The sequence below is a fragment of the Mangifera indica genome, chromosome 1 (genome assembly GCF_011075055.1).
Source record: "Mangifera indica cultivar Alphonso chromosome 1, CATAS_Mindica_2.1, whole genome shotgun sequence".
Taxonomy (NCBI): Eukaryota; Viridiplantae; Streptophyta; class Magnoliopsida; order Sapindales; family Anacardiaceae; genus Mangifera; species Mangifera indica.
The window spans coordinates 21,103,107-21,121,321 of NC_058137.1; the positions used below are offsets into that span (position 1 = coordinate 21,103,107).

An 18,215-nucleotide genomic window follows, 5' to 3' on the forward strand; every position below is an offset into this window, starting at 1 on the left:
CGCACCCACTAAACAATACTAAATTTTTTTTTGGATTAAGAATAACAGTAAAATTATTATTTTATTAATAATATTTAAAAATATAAAATTTATTATATCTTTTTTCAGATTTTAAAAATTAATAACATCATCGAAATCTAAAATTTTTTAACTTTGAAAAGTAACATCTTCTCCCCCTCTCCCAAATCTAGGTTTATTTTCTTTCTTTCTTCGATCATTGGCGACGACGCTTTTAACCCATAAAACTTTGGGCACAAGATCATCATCTCTCCGACGTTATTTCTCATCAACAAAAATGCATTTTGGTCACTTCCAAATGAATCAATAGAAACTTGCCGATTCATTTGAATCAACGAAGATGAGAGTTTTCACCGATTCATCTAAATCGACAAAGATGAGCGTCTTTGTCGATTCTTTTGGAATCGACAAAGATGTTCATCTTCGTCAATGAGAAATTGCGTTAGAGATAAAAATTTAGTGGTTGGAGTTTCATAGGTTGAAAGCGTTGTCACCGATGGCCAAAAAGGGGAAAAAAATAAATCCTAGGTTTGGGAGAGGGGGGGAATGTTATTTTTCGAAATTAAAAAACTTTAAATAAATGTGAAGTTGTTAGTTTTTAAAACCTAGAAAGGAAAGTATAATGAATTTTATATTATTTTAATATCATTGGTAAAATGATGATTTTACCTTTGCCTCTAACAAAAAATTCTAATAGAAATTACCTATAAATAAGAGTTTGGGTTTTTCAATTGTCGCGGATATACTTTTAAGATTGAGTTAAAACTTGAATGAGATTTAGGTATCCTGAAAAATTTTTAGGAACCAGTACCGAAACCCATTGATTCCTACAAATTGAAACTGGAACCTAAAATCTACAAAATTGATTTCAAGTAGGAACTGATCTTATAGATTCTGGGTAAATTCCGATTCCTATCTGGAACCTATTCTTTCAAAAGTTTGAATTTTTTTTAAAGATGATATCAATAATTTAAAAATTGTAAAAAACTGCTCAACAAAACAAGAAAACCCGTTTAACTCTTTATATAATTATTTATTTCTTTTTTCTTGCCTTCTCTCACTTTCAAATCGGTAGATAGTATTGTCATTTCTTGCATGGTCCCAATCTCTGCAACTCTTGAGTTGTTCCTTCAACATAACTCATCTTAAATCCAAACATAACCATGCTCTTTTAACAGCCTCCTCTCCCTGCTTTACACATTACCCAGCAAGTTGCAAATAAGTTGCAGATAACAAGTTATTTGTTAACAAAGTTGCAGGAGATATTATTGGCTTTTTGAAGATATTGTGGACATGAGAATCTGAACACTAATAAAAAATTTTGAATGACTTTTTTATATTACATATCAATGTTTTCATACCCTATCCGAGAGATTGGTTGGGTCAATTTATGGTTAAACTACCAGTATTTCAAGTTTTCAAAAAGGCCAAAGAGATTTATTCCTACCCAAGGTTTGTTGAACTCTCAAACTGATCCTATTAAATATTGAAAATCTAAATTCTCATCAATTGACAGTTAAAATTAATATAATCAGACAGTTTTAAAGATAAAATTGTAATTTAATTAATAATATATTATTTTAAAAATAATAAAAATTTATTAGTTAAATTTAAAATTATAAAAGGACATATTTGTATTAATCCAAAATTCATTTGATAATAACTCTTAGGTTGCCTGGGAGCCATTTTGTCAGCCTTCTTGCCAGAATTTTGGTGTTGTTCGCCGCCGATTCCTCTCCATCCAAACTTTGCCGACCAAAACCCACTTTTGCTATTGACTTTCTTTCTTGCTAGCGTGTTTTCATTCTGTACAAAGAAGTATTGGCAGAATTAGTGGTAGCGAGTTACATGTCTTCGTTGTTCGTCACTACCATCCTCCACCACTAATTCTGTCGACACTTCTCTGTGCTTCATCTACAATCGTTGTCTGCCATTCTCCTCTTGTTCATATCCTTCATCGTCGATTTGTTCTCCATTGCCTGTTTTTTTTTTGTGAAGCTTAGTTCTTTGTTGTGTGGTGATTGATTGTTTGATTTGAAGTTGTGAAGTTTGCCTATGTTGTGGGAAATTATTTTGGAAGTGTTGTTTTTTTGTCTAAGATTGATGATTGAAGGTTATTCGATTGAAGTGATCTAGACTAAGCACCTGGTTGATGAATTTCCTCAATGGCTTGCATGCTAGCTATCTTTTGCCAGGAAAGCAAATTTACTTAAATATGTTTTTCGCTAATAGAAAATATTAAAGTTAACCTATCATATATAGGGTTTTAGGTTTTTTGAAGTTAATGGGTAGAAATAATTGCTTTGGCCTTTCAATAAATATTTAAAATAATTTTTTCAATTTAAGTATTAAATATTTAATACAAATTACAATTTTTTTTTTCTTTGGGCGTCTGGTGAATCTTTCCAGCCGGTTTGCATTTGGATTTGGCTGCTTCTCAAATTAAAGAAACTAAGGGTTACCAAGTTTTTAAATTGCATTTACGATTTGGAATTCGTATTGTGCAGAAGCACTGTGGCAAGGGTTTAGGAACATCAGTCACTAAAATTCATTTGGCATGTACGGCATAGCTGATGAACATAATGCAAGGTTTCAAAACTATTTAGGTTCAAGGAACTCGATTTCTCAAAATATGCATGCTCCTACGACGTTAGACAAGTTTACGTGAAAACTTAATAAGTTTGAGGTTCTGAATACTAAGCAAGGGCGGAACAAACTTAAGATGTGCTACAGATATGTATGATCTTCTTGGACGTATGTTCAACAATAGAACATAACATTCTTGACATTGGGGCTAATAGGAGGAAGAGGCCGAACAGGAGCAGCTTCCTTCCAGACGGCTGGTCCTTTGCCGGATCCATTGTCGGATCCTCCACCGCTTTCTCCCTCAATGTAGTATCTAGCTCTGAATGCAGCCAAGTGCGCGTAGTATGCAGGAGGAGCTAAACATATGATGTGGAACAAAAATTTATAAGGGAGATCAATGCAGGAAAGTTTGGAAGATAATTAAGGAACTTACCAACTGAGACAGACCTTGTACACCTTGCATAGCTGTTGAAAGAAAAAAAAAAGAAGAGCTACTAAAATTGCACTTATATAATGTACAAAACTGGAGATTCCGGATACAGAAAAGTTACGTATAACAAAGGCTGTTGGTGAGCATCTGCAAGGAGTCAGCATTAAATCCGTTTTCATCATAAAGAACGTGGTAATGGACAGGCCGACTTGTTCCCTGCACACAAGTACATCATAAGTGCACCCTTCCAGTAAATAAAATGGAAATAGAATAAATATTATAAAGTGTGTGTATATAGATAAATAATGACTACCTGAATTCCAGCATGACTGCAGAGGTAGAAGTCATGTTCGGATGGGTGACATATCATTCTATCGACCACAGTTCCTGGTCACGGCAAGGGGTTATATTAAGCAAGTTGTGGAAATAGAACTAGAGATCACTTTTACAATAAGAAAGCAATGATAAAAACCAGGTAGGACGTTGCCACTCTTGTCTGTTTGGGCAGAATTTGTTGGGAAGAAACGAGTGTGATGTCTCTTCTGCACTATGATGAAGGTAATTGGAGGTAGGTATGATTCTTCTATAGATTGGCAAGCCTGAAGAGAGATTGTATACAATTCAGCATACAAAAAAGTCAAAAGAAAATGTTAAAATTGATCTGTAACGTTGTCCATACATAGAATTGATTCACCAGAAACATTTTACTTTCAGGTCTATATTATTGAAGGGTTTGTTCAACAAATTTGTGGAATCTTCGAAGAACAAGTCCGGTGACTTGCTGCTTTTATCCTCTGAGTTACTTGGTTCAGCTTGTTATTCAACAGATAAGAATGAAATCGTGATAAGATGACAGGTTTCTAGCATATATACATTGATTAGACAACAGCAGTTTACCTTTCTTACAGCATTGATCTCATAGAGCAGAACTTGACTGAATTGACCCTCACTGACACCATCTCTATTGTGAAGAATAAAAGACAAAGTAATTAATCTTCCAAAACAAATATCAGAACTTAGTATCTTGCAGTATAGAAATCGATTATGATTTACAAACCTGTAGAAGATTATCCTTCCTGGCTTGCGATTTGTTGAACGTTTGAATGCAAACAGCAGTTCCCTAGAAGTATGGAGGTGAAAGTGCCAATATTTAGGGAGATAATGTTGATAAAAACTTTAACCGATAAAGCATATTTAAATCTTACCTAATCATCCCAGCATGGACTGATCCCTTTTTAGGATCCCGTTCAATTTTATAGAGATCTTGAATGATTTCCTCTCTATGGTTCTGGGCAGAAACAAGGCCTCTATAGGTGGTGAATGCTGGCCAGTCCATAGATGCCACAACCTAAAATTAATGAAACTACTTAATTCAAACATTCTTCATAAATTTGGTTCACTACTTAATACGAGAGATTGAAGGAGAAAAGTGCCGCATACAGCTGCGATTGAAGGACTTGAATCCTCTCCTGGTTGTGGATGCGTTACATCAGCACCAAAGATTATTGTGGGAATGTCAGACAGAAGAGGAATTCGCATTTGGATGGCATCCTCTAATACGGTGTTTCGTCCTCCACGCTATTTACACCACTGATCAATGTTTAAAACTTGAAATGTCCAACGAGATTAAGAACTTAAACCAAGACAGGAACATAACAAACCTTCACGTTAATCTTCAAGGCCAAATTTTCTAGGTACTGTGGGTTGCACTTCCTAGCATGCCTGGGTTGACAACACTGAGAAACTATACCAAGCTCTGTTTCACAAACTCTTTTGATTCTACCTGTCAAGCACAGATGTAATTGCATTGCATCCATTAGTAGATTAAATGGGGTAAACTTTACTGGTAAAAAATCATTAGTTCAGTTAGACATAATTACCATAAGTTCCAGTGATATCAGGGAGGATGATAATCAAAAGCTGAAGTGGTTTCTGTTCATCACAGCAAGCGCGGTGAACATCCAATAGTGTACTCTCTATCTGATTGGAAGAACGGGTCCAGATAGGAAGTACAGGACAAGGATTCACATCCTAGGAAAATATCAATTGGTTAAATTGTAATAAGCATCCAGGCAAGGAAAATAAAACAATGTGTAAAGACATCGACAGCTTTACCATCCCCTTGCTGCGGCACATGGTGATTAAATCCTTACAAAAGCTTGAAGCTACTTGTATATTCAAGCTGGAGAAATTCAAACATGTCCAGAACTTCAGAGCAGCGCCGTCATACATTTTCTACACAGAAATTAATAGCTTATAAGAGGGGTGCACTCGAAAACAGTTGTCGAAATAGTTTGAAAATGTATCAAAATAAGCAAAACAACTAGTATTTACCGCATTGATCATGTTCCACTGTCCAACCTGTGGCCTGATTGTCCTATCTTTTCCAGAATCACTGTACTTAAGCTGACATGAACAATCACAGTGTGGAAAGTTAATATCACTTGCAAAGCGGAGAAAATATTAAATATTGAGCAGAGTAACGCAGCAGGTCATTACCACAGGTGGTGGAAGCGTTCGGGCATCTATGCACACCAGTTCTTTCTTCACATAGACTCCAAATTCTTTCTTCAAATCAACTTCAAATTGATTAGCTAACTTATGGCTTTCACCGTCATTAAAACTAGCAATCTGCATCAAGCATAAGATATCATTACAAAAGATGGAAGAGTTGCAAAACATATATAAATAAATAAATCAGCAACCTTTAAACTGAAATTCAGAGCATTCGTGAGAAAAAGTAAATTAAACAAGTTCTCAAGGCAACAACCTTCCGAATACACTCCTCCCTCTCCCTAGGCCGCTTACAGGCCTCTCTTAAGAGGGCTGTTATCTGTCTCTCATTCAACTTTTTCGAATATCTCTGCCCTTCAACAATCTTGCACAGCTGCATGTAAATGAAATGGTAACTAAGTTATGAAAAAATATGAACAGAAATTTAATTTCAGAATGATTACGAAATAAAGGTATTATAATTAACCTCCATAGGCAGAAAAATCGGCTTAGAATCATTGCCAGACTGAAGTGATGGCCAGGAAACATAGCGAAGTGAGATATTGTATTTCTCTTGGAAATAGTGTACAACGAACTCCTGTTTCTTATCCGCAGAAGCAAATCTAGAAAGACAGAGGGATACCCAAACTGAGTTATAAAACCTGACATTAAACCTAAGAAAAATGAGAAGGGATCAACATGGAAGTCATAGAAATGGTGAAGCCTACGTCAACTTGTTCGTTGGTAAGGATGTAATGCCTGAAATTTTATAACGCTTTGCTTTTCCGTGAAGAACTTCTACTTTAACTCCTCTCAAAACCTTTTTCAACTGAAGGAGGTCAAAATAGAGATTCTGTTAACACGACTCTGAAGGATTTGAATAATACTAACCATTATAAAGGGCAAAAAGGCTAATAGACTTATTCCCACAGGGTTTAGTGAAAATCCAAAGTCATTTTTTTAATTTTTTAAAATTTAAATATCAATTTATTTGTTAATTTTATTTATTATAATTAAGGGTAAAATCATTATTTAAAGATTTTTATTTAAATAAATAAAAATTAATTTTTTCTCTTAAATTTAAAAATTAATCATTTTTCTTCAAACTTAATTTTAAAAAATTATTCATTATATATGTTTTTAGAATTTTATATTTTAAAATGAACAATCGCCTCCTTCAAATTTTGAAATATTACACTTACATCCTAAAAACTTTATTCAATATTTCTAGCAATTGTTCTTCCTCACGTTTCTCTCCGATGGCATCTCCCCTCCCTCACTGGTGGTTTTTTTATGCGAAAATCACTAAAAATCTGATTGAAATGATCGGATTTTGTACGCATAGTGTGTGAAAATCGCACAAATTTGTGAGATGATCTATGCATTGGTGAACACATAGATCAGCCAAAGGGCGTTGCATGGACCACGCCCACGTCTATGCAACACCGTCTGACCAATTTGTGCATCCATCGAGGCACATATCATTATACAGATCTGTGTGATTTTCTCACAGATTAATGTGCAAAAATTCAACCATTTTGATCAGATTTTCAATATTTTTCGTATTAGAAAACAACCAAAAAGGGAAGGAAGATGTCATCAGAGAAGAATGTCAAGAAGAATGGTTGTTGAAAAGATGGAATGAAGTTTTTGGAGTGTAAGAGTAATATTTCAAAGTTTGAGGGGTGTGACGTTCACTCAAAAATAAATAACCCTAAAAAATGTGAAAGATTAATTTTTTAAAATTAAGATAAAGGGATAAAAAATTAATTTTTGTTTGTTTAAATAAACTAGAAAAAAATGATTAATTTTTAAAATTAAAGAAAAAAATAAATTTTTTTATTTAAAGAAAAATTTTTAAATAATTATTTAATTTGATTATAACAATTAAAATTAATAGATAGACAATTATTTAAGTGTTCAAAATTTGAGCGACTCATTCAGGGTTTTTATTTACCTTGGGTGGGAAAAAGTCTTTTGGCCTGGGAAAAACATAAATTAAAACAGTACCTTGATGCGATCGCTGTCCGAGAAAGTCCTTGTGGCTGCTCTGATTGGGTCTCCAAGATTGAGATATTTAACCACAAAGTTGATGACTGGAGTAGATTCATAAAAAGATGTGGCTGACACATCTACAAGAAGAAACTCAAAAGTTTAGAGAAATTTAATTTTAACAAGAAACTTCAATTGCGGAAAAGGAATTTCCCGATTAAGTTTTAAATTTCTAATTAAAATAATTCAAGTATATTGAAGCCCGTATTATAGATTTTAAGAGAAAAAAAATACCCATATTCAGCGACATTCCCATCTGTGTGGGGCGAAGGCTCTGATAAAATCCCTTCCAGCATTCAACACCAAAACCAATCTCATTTTTCTGGCCCAACTTAGAAGAAAAAAATGACCTCCCAACAACTGTACAACTGTATCAGGAAAAACATTAAAAATTAGATTAATACAAAATTTAGAATTTCAATAAGAAAACAACAGATCAAAGAAAATTACGTTTCCGAAGGAGTTTCCCGAAGAACCACATCGAGAACTTGTATAGTTTCATGCGGTGCCTCTTTCAGCTTACACTGTAGAAACTGCCTCAAGTGAGTAATATCAGGTCTAGAAGCCAGCTTCACGCTTACTTTAAATTCCCTCTCCTTTCTGTTGTGCAAAGGAAAAATATCAGTTCCAAGCCACAGAAATAATGATAGTGTAGTAACAGGACAACATAAAAAGGAAAAATAATCCAGTTCTTAATACGTTTTAGTACATCAGATCAGATCTAAAGACACTGAGATATATGTTTTACTTTTTAGATCATAGTCTAACGTAATCCAAGTAAAACGTATGCCAATTAAGTAGAAAAAAGTACCTTATAGCTCCTGTTTCATCTTTGTCAATCAACTTAACCACGAAATCTTTTGAGGTAAAGGGTAAAGCTCCAGCAGTGTAAAAACCCTTCCTGCCATCATATGCAGGCTTGCGATCGTTGAAGTGCATCCTCCCATTCACATTAAGCAGTTCTTTCATCACAGCCCGGTTAACTCCTCTAGATGTGACCTCAGGTGTTATTGAAACCTGTACGGTACAAGTTCCATAACTGACGCTTATACACTTGTATTGCTTTTGAACTAATATATTAACAATAATTTAATCAGTACATACTTACCAAAAAAAAATTTAATCAGTACATATGAAGAATTAACAAAAGTTTATAATACAAGCCATACTACAAAAGAATGGCTGCGAATGAAGCTGAGCAAAGAAAGGTAAACATTCTTCGTAACAATTGAAAGAATAAGGAAACAACTTAAGATGTTCAGAACAGTGAATGAGAGATGCCAACATAACCTCCTCAATAGAATCAAGTATATATGCATCTCGGCTACTGACAACGCTATAAAAATGAGACAATCAAATAGAAAAGCATAATATAGTCTTGAAAGAAAGAAACAAGAGATCTAAGTCATATTAACACCAAAAGGAAATCGGCCTATTCGTACGAAAAATTCCCCGACAGACGTAAGAATATCCCACCTACATGTACCAAAATTAATGAAAAACATTTTAGCATTTGAAGTTGATAACAAATAATGATGAAATATCTTCCCATATTTTCCATGCTTTTTCTACCATTTTCTAAGAATTTTGCAACTTAATGGAGCCATTACATCAAACTGAGAGCAAATATTAATCACCAAACACAAAGAGCCACAGAAATGCAAATAATAAGGCTTACAAGATTATTTGGATCACAATGGTACGCGACTAACCAGCAAGGAAATTAAATCAGAAAAGTACTATAACGCTATCAGGAAACGCAAAATTTGTTAATAACCAAAAAAAAAAAAGAGCCAGCGCTAGCCAAATACATAAAACGTATTGAAATACTTACATCATAATGATGCAGATCTCTATCTTTGAGCTCAACCAGGAAATGGTTAGCTCTAATGACACAGCGAGCGCCAGATTTACCGTAACCAGGCCTCGGAGCAAATTTCACCTCCAATGCTTTGGAAGAGGCCGGTGTCTGGGGTTTAGGAGCCGGAGCTGGAGTTACTTTCGGCTTTTGAGCTTGGAGAGTGAGCCGTTGATCAATCTCGGAACCGAGTTGGCTCGTCGTAGACGAGGAAGAGGAGCTAGAGCCCGCCACATGCGGTGAAGCAGGCATCACCGGACGAGCTCCGTCGCTGCTTCGTCCTCGGCGGGCTTTACTTCGCTGAGCTGGCTGCTGCGAGCCGCCACGTGATCCAGTAGCTTGACTTTTCATTTCACCAGAGATAATGTGTGTGACAGTGAAAACCGAAGAAGAACAGTGATTAGAAAAATGGAACGAGTGAATTAGCTCTCTGGTGAATGGTGACAAACAGGGAGGTCGTTATAAAGAGGTTTGCTATATTATTATGCTTTAGTTTCCATTCTAACAGCATGGTTCATTTCAGATGATGAAGTTTTACAATGATACGTGGAACCACAGATTTGATTTGTCATTTTTGTGGGATGATGATTGAGTGTATATCGGCAAGTGATAAAGCTCATATACACGGTAACAGATTTCTCTTAAGCGTGCAGATGGTTGGTTAGCTCAAAGAGGAGCTACACCGCCGGTGTGAAGCAGAGATTTTAGAATGAATCACATCACTTGCTGCATCCAATAATGACCACGTTAAGGTATGTGCCATGCCGCGCAATTCAAATGTTACCAAAATCACCGTAATATCACAAAAATTACATAATTACAAATTTTCATTATAGTGCTCAATTTTGCTTAATTCAATCACAATAAGCTATAAAATTATATAATTTATAAACAAAAGATTAAAACAAATTTATTTTGACCTTAAAAATCAATAAAACTAATAAGTATTAAAATTTTCAAAATAAAAGTCTGAATTTAAACATTTGTTATGTTTATAAAACTTTGACTTATCTGAGATAGTGATTATGAGTTTGACCACTATATTCTAAATTTATTGATTCAATAAATATGAAAAAAATCCCAGATTAAAAAAAAAATACATTTTTGTTGTTTTGTTACAAACAAATACGGACACGATTCTCAGTTAACCAAAAAAAAATACAAACCCATTTTTGTTGTTTTGTCACAAAGAATTGAAGATGAGGTCATTTATTATCAATTCTTAGCAATGTCTTCCTTTTCCAATTTACAGAATGTATAGCAGAAGAGGTGTCAACTATTTTACGCTTTTTTTTAAATTCACTAAAAAAGGGGGACCTTCGCCTTTCTTCTATTTAAAATCAATTAGGTTAATGAGTTTGCCTTTCTTTTATTTAACATCAAATAAGTTAATGGAGTCCTTCTATCAAAAGTCCAATAACCTATACTTATGACTTAAATTAATAATTGTAATACGAAGTATATCTACCATTTTCCAAATGATCACATTTCCATTACTTTTTCAGTTTCCAAATGGCCATTTTCCAAATTAATAACTGTAACACTTCCCTTTAGATTTTCATTATTTATAGAAATTACATTAACTTTGTTTAAAAAAAACATAGTAAAATAAAAATCTTATTTTTGTTAATAATAGCTTTGTTGTTGCATTGAAGATTCGTTTTTGTTAGTGATGGGGCTATCAGGTTCCACATCCTTATACCCCATGGGAATTTGTAAAAGTGAGGCAGGTAATCCACTAGTTGAAGGTTTCTATCACCTTGTACAAATCTACACCCAATAATATCACGTAGAGACAACATAATAGTGCTAACATTGCAATATCTTTAATACTGTCCCTCTTATGGCATTCTAAAAAATATTTATCAAATCATCATAGAGTACCAACCTCTTATTTAAAAATTATGTATCTCGTATTTTATTGGCCGTTGATGTTAAAATGTATTCGAAAAGGTTGATATAATAATTATATATCAAATTGATCATTAAACCTAGACACGTTAATTAGGTCAGGTCGAATGGAGGCCCAGCCCGAAGCATGAAAAAAAGCCCGGATACGACAAAGCCCGACCCATACTGTAGCACGTCGGGCCAGGCCCATGGACTTATCGGGCCGGGCTTTGGACTTTAATATTAAACCCATGGGCTGGCCCAGCCCAGCATGATACTGTTCATAAAAATTTAAAAAAAAAATTTCCTTGCTTCTGCCGCAAGGCAGCAGGAGCTGCTTTTGCTTAATTTTTTTCCTTGAGGCAGAAGGCAGAAGAGAAGCAGACCAGCGTCTGCTTAATTTTTAAAAAAAAAAAATTTGATTAATTTAATTTTTCCCCTATAAAAACCTATTAAATTTTTAATTTTTACTTTCAATTACAATTATAAATTTCTCAAACTTTCAATCTCTCAAACTCTCAATCTCTCAATATCTCAAACTCTCAATCTTAATTATTTTATTATATTTTAAATCTTATTTTATTTTAATTTTATCATTACAAAATATTACAAATAGATTTAATATCAAATAAATTCAATGACGACAGTTGCTTCCCTTCCTGAGAATCTTATTATATATCATAATTTTATTATTTATGATTAAATAGAGGCCCAATTAAGGTCCGACCCAGCCCAATTAAAGCCTGTTATTATATGGGCCGGGCCTTGGGCCTTCATATTTTAATAGGCCGGCCCGACTCGTTACTGTTTGGGCCTCAGGCCCAGCCCGGCTCGTTACTGTTTGCCTATGCCCATTAATTTGCTATAGCCCACAATTGACATCTTTAATTAAACCGAACTCATATATGTTGAACCCCACTAAAATGAAACGAAAACTCATCAGTCTCTTACTTCTTTTTGGCACAATATTATTGAATGAACCAAAACACCACTAAATTTGAATGCATCTAACACTAAGAAGCTCCCAAAACAAGTCTCTACAAATAGCCTCATCTAATGGTCGATCAACTTTTTGTGTATCTTGTCCATCCTATCTTTGTGACCTCTTGTACACACTTGGGTTATAAAATGGTGAGAGGTTGAGAATGTATCAACAAATTCATTGGATTGTCTTGTCGAACCCTTAACTTTTAATGTATCCTTAATGTTGTGCTCTAAAACAAAGATCCAAACAAATCATTAATGATCCTCAAATGTTAACGAAATTGAAACTTATATTGCAAATAGGGTTGGATCCAAGTCGAGCCGAGCCTAAATAGGGCCCAACTTGTTTTTCACTCATTTTCAGTGGCCCAAGCTTAGGCTAAGATTCGGGTTCACTGAGCTCGCTAAACACATGTTTGTGTTTGGTTCATTTCATAATTTTAGTGTTTGGGATTTGTTTGCATTTAGCTCAGGTTCGTGTATTCTGGCTCAGGTTCGCTTTGATTGGCTTTAGGCTGGCATTTCAAGCTTGATAGCTCGGATTTAGACTCATATTTTAGGGAACAAACGATGTCATTTATTATAAGTTAAAATTTTTTCATTTGAGTGAACGGCTCACGAGCCAAGCTTGACTCACTCAACTAATGTTTAGGTTCAGATTCGTATTCATTTTTTGCTTAAAATTTAGGTTCGCGTTCATACTCAGACACACTTAAGGTAAGCTCGACTCGGGCTCCAGCTCATTCAAGCAAAGTTTATTTTCGGTCCGAATAAATTCATTTCAAATCTAGCCTTAATTGCATAGTATTAATGATTTTTGAAGTAAATGTAAAATATCGAAAAAAAATTGTATTTGTTGAGACTTTAGGCAAACCTAGTGAGAACATTATGTAACCTCAGTTTATTGTCGTGATTATACGCAGGCCTACGTAAAAAAATACACGTGTTGTGTAAGAATATTTAAAAAAAAAAAAACTTCATCAGATAAGAAGATTACGAAAACCCCCCCAATTACATGCTGGAAGGGCTAAGCTAATTTGTTAGCACAAGTTTTGGAGGTTTTTTGAGATTTTATGCAATGATTCATCTTTGTCCAAACACAAAGGCAATTACTTTGACCGGAGAAAATGTTAGAAAGGAGAAAAAAATGAAGGAAATTTTAGAAAAAAAAAGTAAACTATCAAAATTTAATTATAAAAAAATTATTAATTTTTTAAATTAAAAAAATAAATAACATTTTATTATTTGTAATATATTATTAATTAAATAATAATTTTATTTTTAATAATTAATTAATTTTAATAATTTATAGATAAAATTTAAATTTAATATTCTACATATACCAAATTATGGATACGATAAATTTTGAGTGTTTCGGGTTAATCATATTTCTAAACAGTAAATAGACTTAGTTACTACTGTCGAGTCTTCTGTTTTTGCTGAAAAGTGATGCTTTTACATTATTTGGGCATAACGAGTAATCCAAGTGAAGAATTTGGATCCTCCGAGTCCGAGACAAACCCGCCTTGTCGTCTAGAGTGAACAAAGCAGGTGGGCTCGCCAAGCCGCCTGGCGGATTTTCATTTACAGCAATGGAGGAGACCTTCGACGGCGGCAGTTATGGCAGAATCAGACGAGCGGTTGTAATCGGTAACGGATTCTCAGGCGCCGAGAATCAGTGTATCGGCTTGGTTCGCGCGCTTGGACTCTCACGTCGGCATATCTTATTTGTGAGTCATTTCATTTTTCTGTAATGTAACAGTTGGTCAGTACTGAACTGTTATTTAGATATTGATTATTCAAAATAGTGCTATTTATAATTGGTATTGTTAATGTTAATGAATTGTTTTGATTTTGTTTATTCTTAAGCGTGTTACGAGGCCAAGAGGTGGAATCAATGAGTGGCTTCATTGGCTTCCGGTTTCTCTCCACAAGAAAGTTGGCTATTTTATAAAACGAATTTGTGGTGATTCAAGATTTCGATTTATAGCTCCCAAAAGTGGTAAAAAATTTTCTCTCAGTTAATATATTTCGAATACTGGTTTTTTTAATCACAAAAGCCTCGCTTGTGACATGCAACGAAATATGATTTGTTGCTGTACAAATCCTATGTCAACGTTAACTATTAAAGTTTTATGTTGCAAGTGTGATATTTACCAACAATGTTATTCTCCTGTATAGTACAAAATCCATTCGGAGATTGTGGTCAATACGGTAATGTTACCTCTAATTGGGACCATTAAATCATGGTCTTTGTGAGGTAATTCTACTCTTATTAGGACCATTAAATCATGGTCTTAGAGGGGTAACGTTTCCTCTCCATCTGGACTACTCAATCATTTTGTTATGCCATAAATGAGTGGTTGAATGGGGAGGAAATGTTACTCCATTGATTAATTGAGCCTGGAGATTTTGTATCGGGTTAACTGGGAAAAAAACACTTTGGGTGGATTAATGCAGACTTGTCAGTAGTTTTGGAAGCTGATGCAAAGCAGATTGCTGGAATGGCCCATCAAACATTTGAAAAGTTCGTGCCCTTTTTGCCTTTTGCTGCCTCTATGGTTAATGCCTTCTATGATTAAAGCAAAATCTGGAACAATTAATTAATGCTTTCTACAGGCAGTGAAATATTTCCAGTTCTTGTAGTTATTGATGGATTGTCTGTCACTACGTGTTTCAGAGATGGCCCATTGTTGGTGGTTGCATCAGGCCGGGATACCATTTCTGTTGCAAGCTCTATAAAACAGTTGGCTCCAGAAAATGTTTTTGTTATTCAGGTTAATTTGTTTTTATTTTATTTTCACTTAATGCTTTGTGAACTAGCATTTACATAATACCAATACTGAAAATGGAGGCAAAGATGCAAACTCTTGTTTTTTGAAGTGCTTGCTCACGCTTTCTTATGCTTCTCATGAATCTAGGTGCTAGAATTTTTTGTTCCCTGTCTGCAGCATTCCTCCTCAGAATTGTGTATTAACTCATTTTGCTGGATGCAGTTATCCTGGCAGCACAAATGCTAAGAAAATAGGACTCAATATGTTATTTGTATTTTTGTTTTATTTCTTGCATCTAGTAACAAGATTCTGTGCGATCTTGTTCTTTTATTGCTTTTTTTACTGATTTAATGTGACTGTTTTGCTATATATTACTATAGATAGTATGTGATATTATGTCTTGGCTACTCTCTTTGGCATGCAAGATAATACCACATACAAATGGTTCTATTTGGTTTCTTGGAAATCATTTTACAGATACAACATCCAAGGTCACAGCTGAGCAGGTTTGATTTGGTGATTACTCCTCGTCATGATTATTATCCATTGACTCCTCATGCCCAGGAACAAATTCCTTGGTTTTTAAGGAGGTGGATAACTCCATGTGAACCCCCTGGTAGACATGTGGTATGTACCTTGGTTTTAGTATTCCTGTTTACTTGGATTCACCACAATAGGGAACCTGTATTTACATTTAATAATAGGTGCTGGTTATAGTCTATTACAATTATGATTATGTACCTCAGTTTTTTTTTTTTGGTTTTCAATCTCAGGTTCTCACAGTTGGGGCTCTTCATCAGGCTGACTCTGCAGCTCTGAGGCGTGCTGCTTCTGTCTGGCATGATGAGTTGGCATTGCTTCCAAAGCCCTTGCTGGTGGTCAATGTTGGAGGTCCTACAAGTAATGTGCTGTAGTTATAACAATTTATCATGTGTTTTGTTTTCTCTTTTTTTGAGGGGATGATCTCATTGAAATTCCACTGTCTACATTGTTGCTTGGCCTTGACCAGATTATTTTCAGGAATATATGAATTAGCACCCTTTAAATAGATATTATCACCAGAAGTCATTGTTCCACACTTGAATTCAGGAAATTTCACTTTGGTCCTAAAGTAATATCAGGTTAAGTACAGTAAGTTGATCTGAAAATGTTTGAGGAAAAATGGATGAAATTTCTTTGCATTAGTCTTCAAAAAAATCATTTTCTCTTTGATCTTTTGTAATTTTTTTTTTTATGGCTTTAAGAATTTTGGGAGATCAGGAGTGTTCCTAATACTGAATATGGTAAATCATTTGAATTGGACCATATAAGAAAGTCATTTATGCTTTTTTTTCTTCCCAATCATATGTTTTGTGTAAAGCAGTTGCCTTGATAAAAAATTGTTTCTCCATTCATACATTGTGTAGGGAACATATGCATATTTTACATATGTTGTTTCACTTTGAACAATGACTACCTCATGCAAAAAAGCTTTGTAATATTACTTTTTCATAGGCAACTGTCTGTATGGTGCTGATCTTGCAAAGCAGTTGACTTCGATGCTGCAGGATGTCCTCTGGAGTTGTGGAAGTGTCAGAATATCCTTCTCCAGAAGAACACCAGAGAAGGTATCGATTTCTTTAGCAGTTTCTTATGCTGATTTTCTTCATTAGGACTCACCACATCTGAGCATTCTTATTGACAGGTTGCTAAGATTATAATCAAAGAATTTCATAATAACCCAAAGGTTAATGTTTGGAACAGTGAAGGTAATCAGCTTATACATTGTTTTGAGAAAATATTTTCAACTTTACATGATGAGGGAGATTACTTATTTTTTTTATTTTTTTATGTAAACTGTATAGATCCAAATCCTCATATGGGCCATCTAGCTTTGGCAGATGCTTTTGTCATCACAGCTGATTCTGTAAGTATGTTGAGTGAGGCTTGTAGTACCGGGTATGTTTGATGTATGATATTGAGGGGAAACCTCTAATAATTTAAGGTTAGTTTTATATATCTGATTAGAAATATGTATGATGTACTTGTACTCTTTATCCTATAGGAAGCCTGTTTATGTTGTTGGAGCTGAGCAGTGTACATGGAAGTTTGCTGACTTCCAGAAGTCTCTTCTGGAGAGAGGATATGTTCGACCATTCACTGGTAAAGAGGATGTAAGTTGCCAGCTTTCCTACTCTATGTTTGGCTTACATCAAGTATAATTTAAACCTACAGCTTGGCCAGATAGATTATGCATCTTTCTTGTCCTTTTGGAGTTGCACTTTTGTAGCTGTCATTGCTCGTTAGCAATGATATATTACCCCGTGTAATGATTTTTACTTTTTCTGTTTTGCTCAATCATAATACAAATTAAGTGTCAAGTAAACAATGAATGCTTAGTGAATTCTATAATTTATTTAGTGTCTTTTAAAATCACTACAACTGGATTTAACAGTACAACTTTTCTGGTGACTTTTGGTTGCTTTCACCTGAATTCACTACAATTTACTGTAACTGATATGTGTTTTGATTTTACAGATATCTAAGAACTGGAGCTATTCTCCACTGAATGACCTCGCAGAGGCTGCTAATCAGGTTAATACAGCACTTGCTGAGCGGGGATGGAGAATACATCCGTGATTGGCATTCTTTTTATTGGTTAGTGAGCTTAGTAGAGTCTAAAAATTACTTATATTGGTCTGGAAATCGCGAAAGAAAAATAGAAGTGTTTCTTTTATTCATTCAAAAGAAGGGGTGAATGGGTATTTGCTTGAAACAGTTGCCCATAAACCGTTGTCTTTGTTCGTGCACAAAGCCTTTGGGTGGCTTTCGACTTATAATAGTGCTTTGGGCTTATTTCACATTTGGGCAGTGTTCCATCCAGCTTTTACCGAAAGATGAATTCAGTTAACTTTCAAATAGGCTTTCCTAGTTACTTGCACCTTCGATTATGACTCATTTGTTGTTCAACACAGGTGAGATTTTGTATTGTTTTGAGAGATATGAATGAAAAGTGACTGGAGTAACCAGTCAAGTATGATGGGAAGACAAATAATTTTGTACTACATTCCATGATCTTTAATTACTACCTTTTAGTTGACAAAAAACTGCTTCCTCATGCTTCTCCACTCCAGTAATTTTCTGATAGGCA

General features: G+C 34.6%; 2 protein-coding genes across 4 annotated transcripts; one reads left to right on the forward strand and one right to left on the reverse strand.

Moving 5' to 3' along the window:
- Window positions 1-2,542: 2,542 nt before the first annotated feature.
- On the reverse strand, window positions 2,543-9,788 carry LOC123222363 (protein argonaute MEL1-like). Its single transcript, XM_044645122.1, has 22 exons — window positions 9,414-9,788; window positions 8,391-8,596; window positions 8,030-8,179; window positions 7,814-7,947; window positions 7,538-7,659; window positions 6,256-6,356; window positions 6,015-6,150; window positions 5,805-5,921; window positions 5,534-5,665; window positions 5,369-5,440; window positions 5,150-5,269; window positions 4,915-5,065; window positions 4,696-4,817; window positions 4,475-4,612; window positions 4,240-4,382; window positions 4,092-4,154; window positions 3,932-3,995; window positions 3,507-3,633; window positions 3,348-3,421; window positions 3,156-3,250; window positions 3,038-3,069; window positions 2,543-2,960 (listed from the first exon to the last, which is right to left on the reverse strand). The coding sequence occupies exons 1-22, from the start codon at window positions 9,786-9,788 to the stop codon at window positions 2,779-2,781; spliced, it is 2,856 nt and encodes a 951-aa protein (XP_044501057.1). The 3' UTR covers window positions 2,543-2,778.
- Window positions 9,789-13,755: 3,967 nt separating this feature from the next.
- LOC123212044 (mitochondrial fission protein ELM1-like) lies at window positions 13,756-18,130 on the forward strand. Of its 3 annotated transcripts, none has more exons than XM_044631072.1 (11): window positions 13,756-14,041; window positions 14,181-14,313; window positions 14,772-14,838; window positions 14,992-15,088; window positions 15,563-15,712; window positions 15,859-15,985; window positions 16,580-16,692; window positions 16,770-16,833; window positions 16,930-17,023; window positions 17,130-17,238; window positions 17,603-18,130. In XM_044631072.1, exons 1-11 carry the CDS (start codon window positions 13,904-13,906, stop codon window positions 17,702-17,704), a joined length of 1,194 nt encoding a protein of 397 aa, XP_044487007.1. In that variant the 5' UTR covers window positions 13,756-13,903; the 3' UTR covers window positions 17,705-18,130. The 3 variants fall into 3 exon arrangements, 2 of the variants coding, with proteins under 2 accessions (XP_044487007.1, XP_044487016.1); XM_044631081.1 differs by having other exon boundaries at window positions 16,930-16,991; window positions 17,134-17,238; XR_006501496.1 differs by having other exon boundaries at window positions 16,930-16,991.
- Window positions 18,131-18,215: the final 85 nt, after the last annotated feature.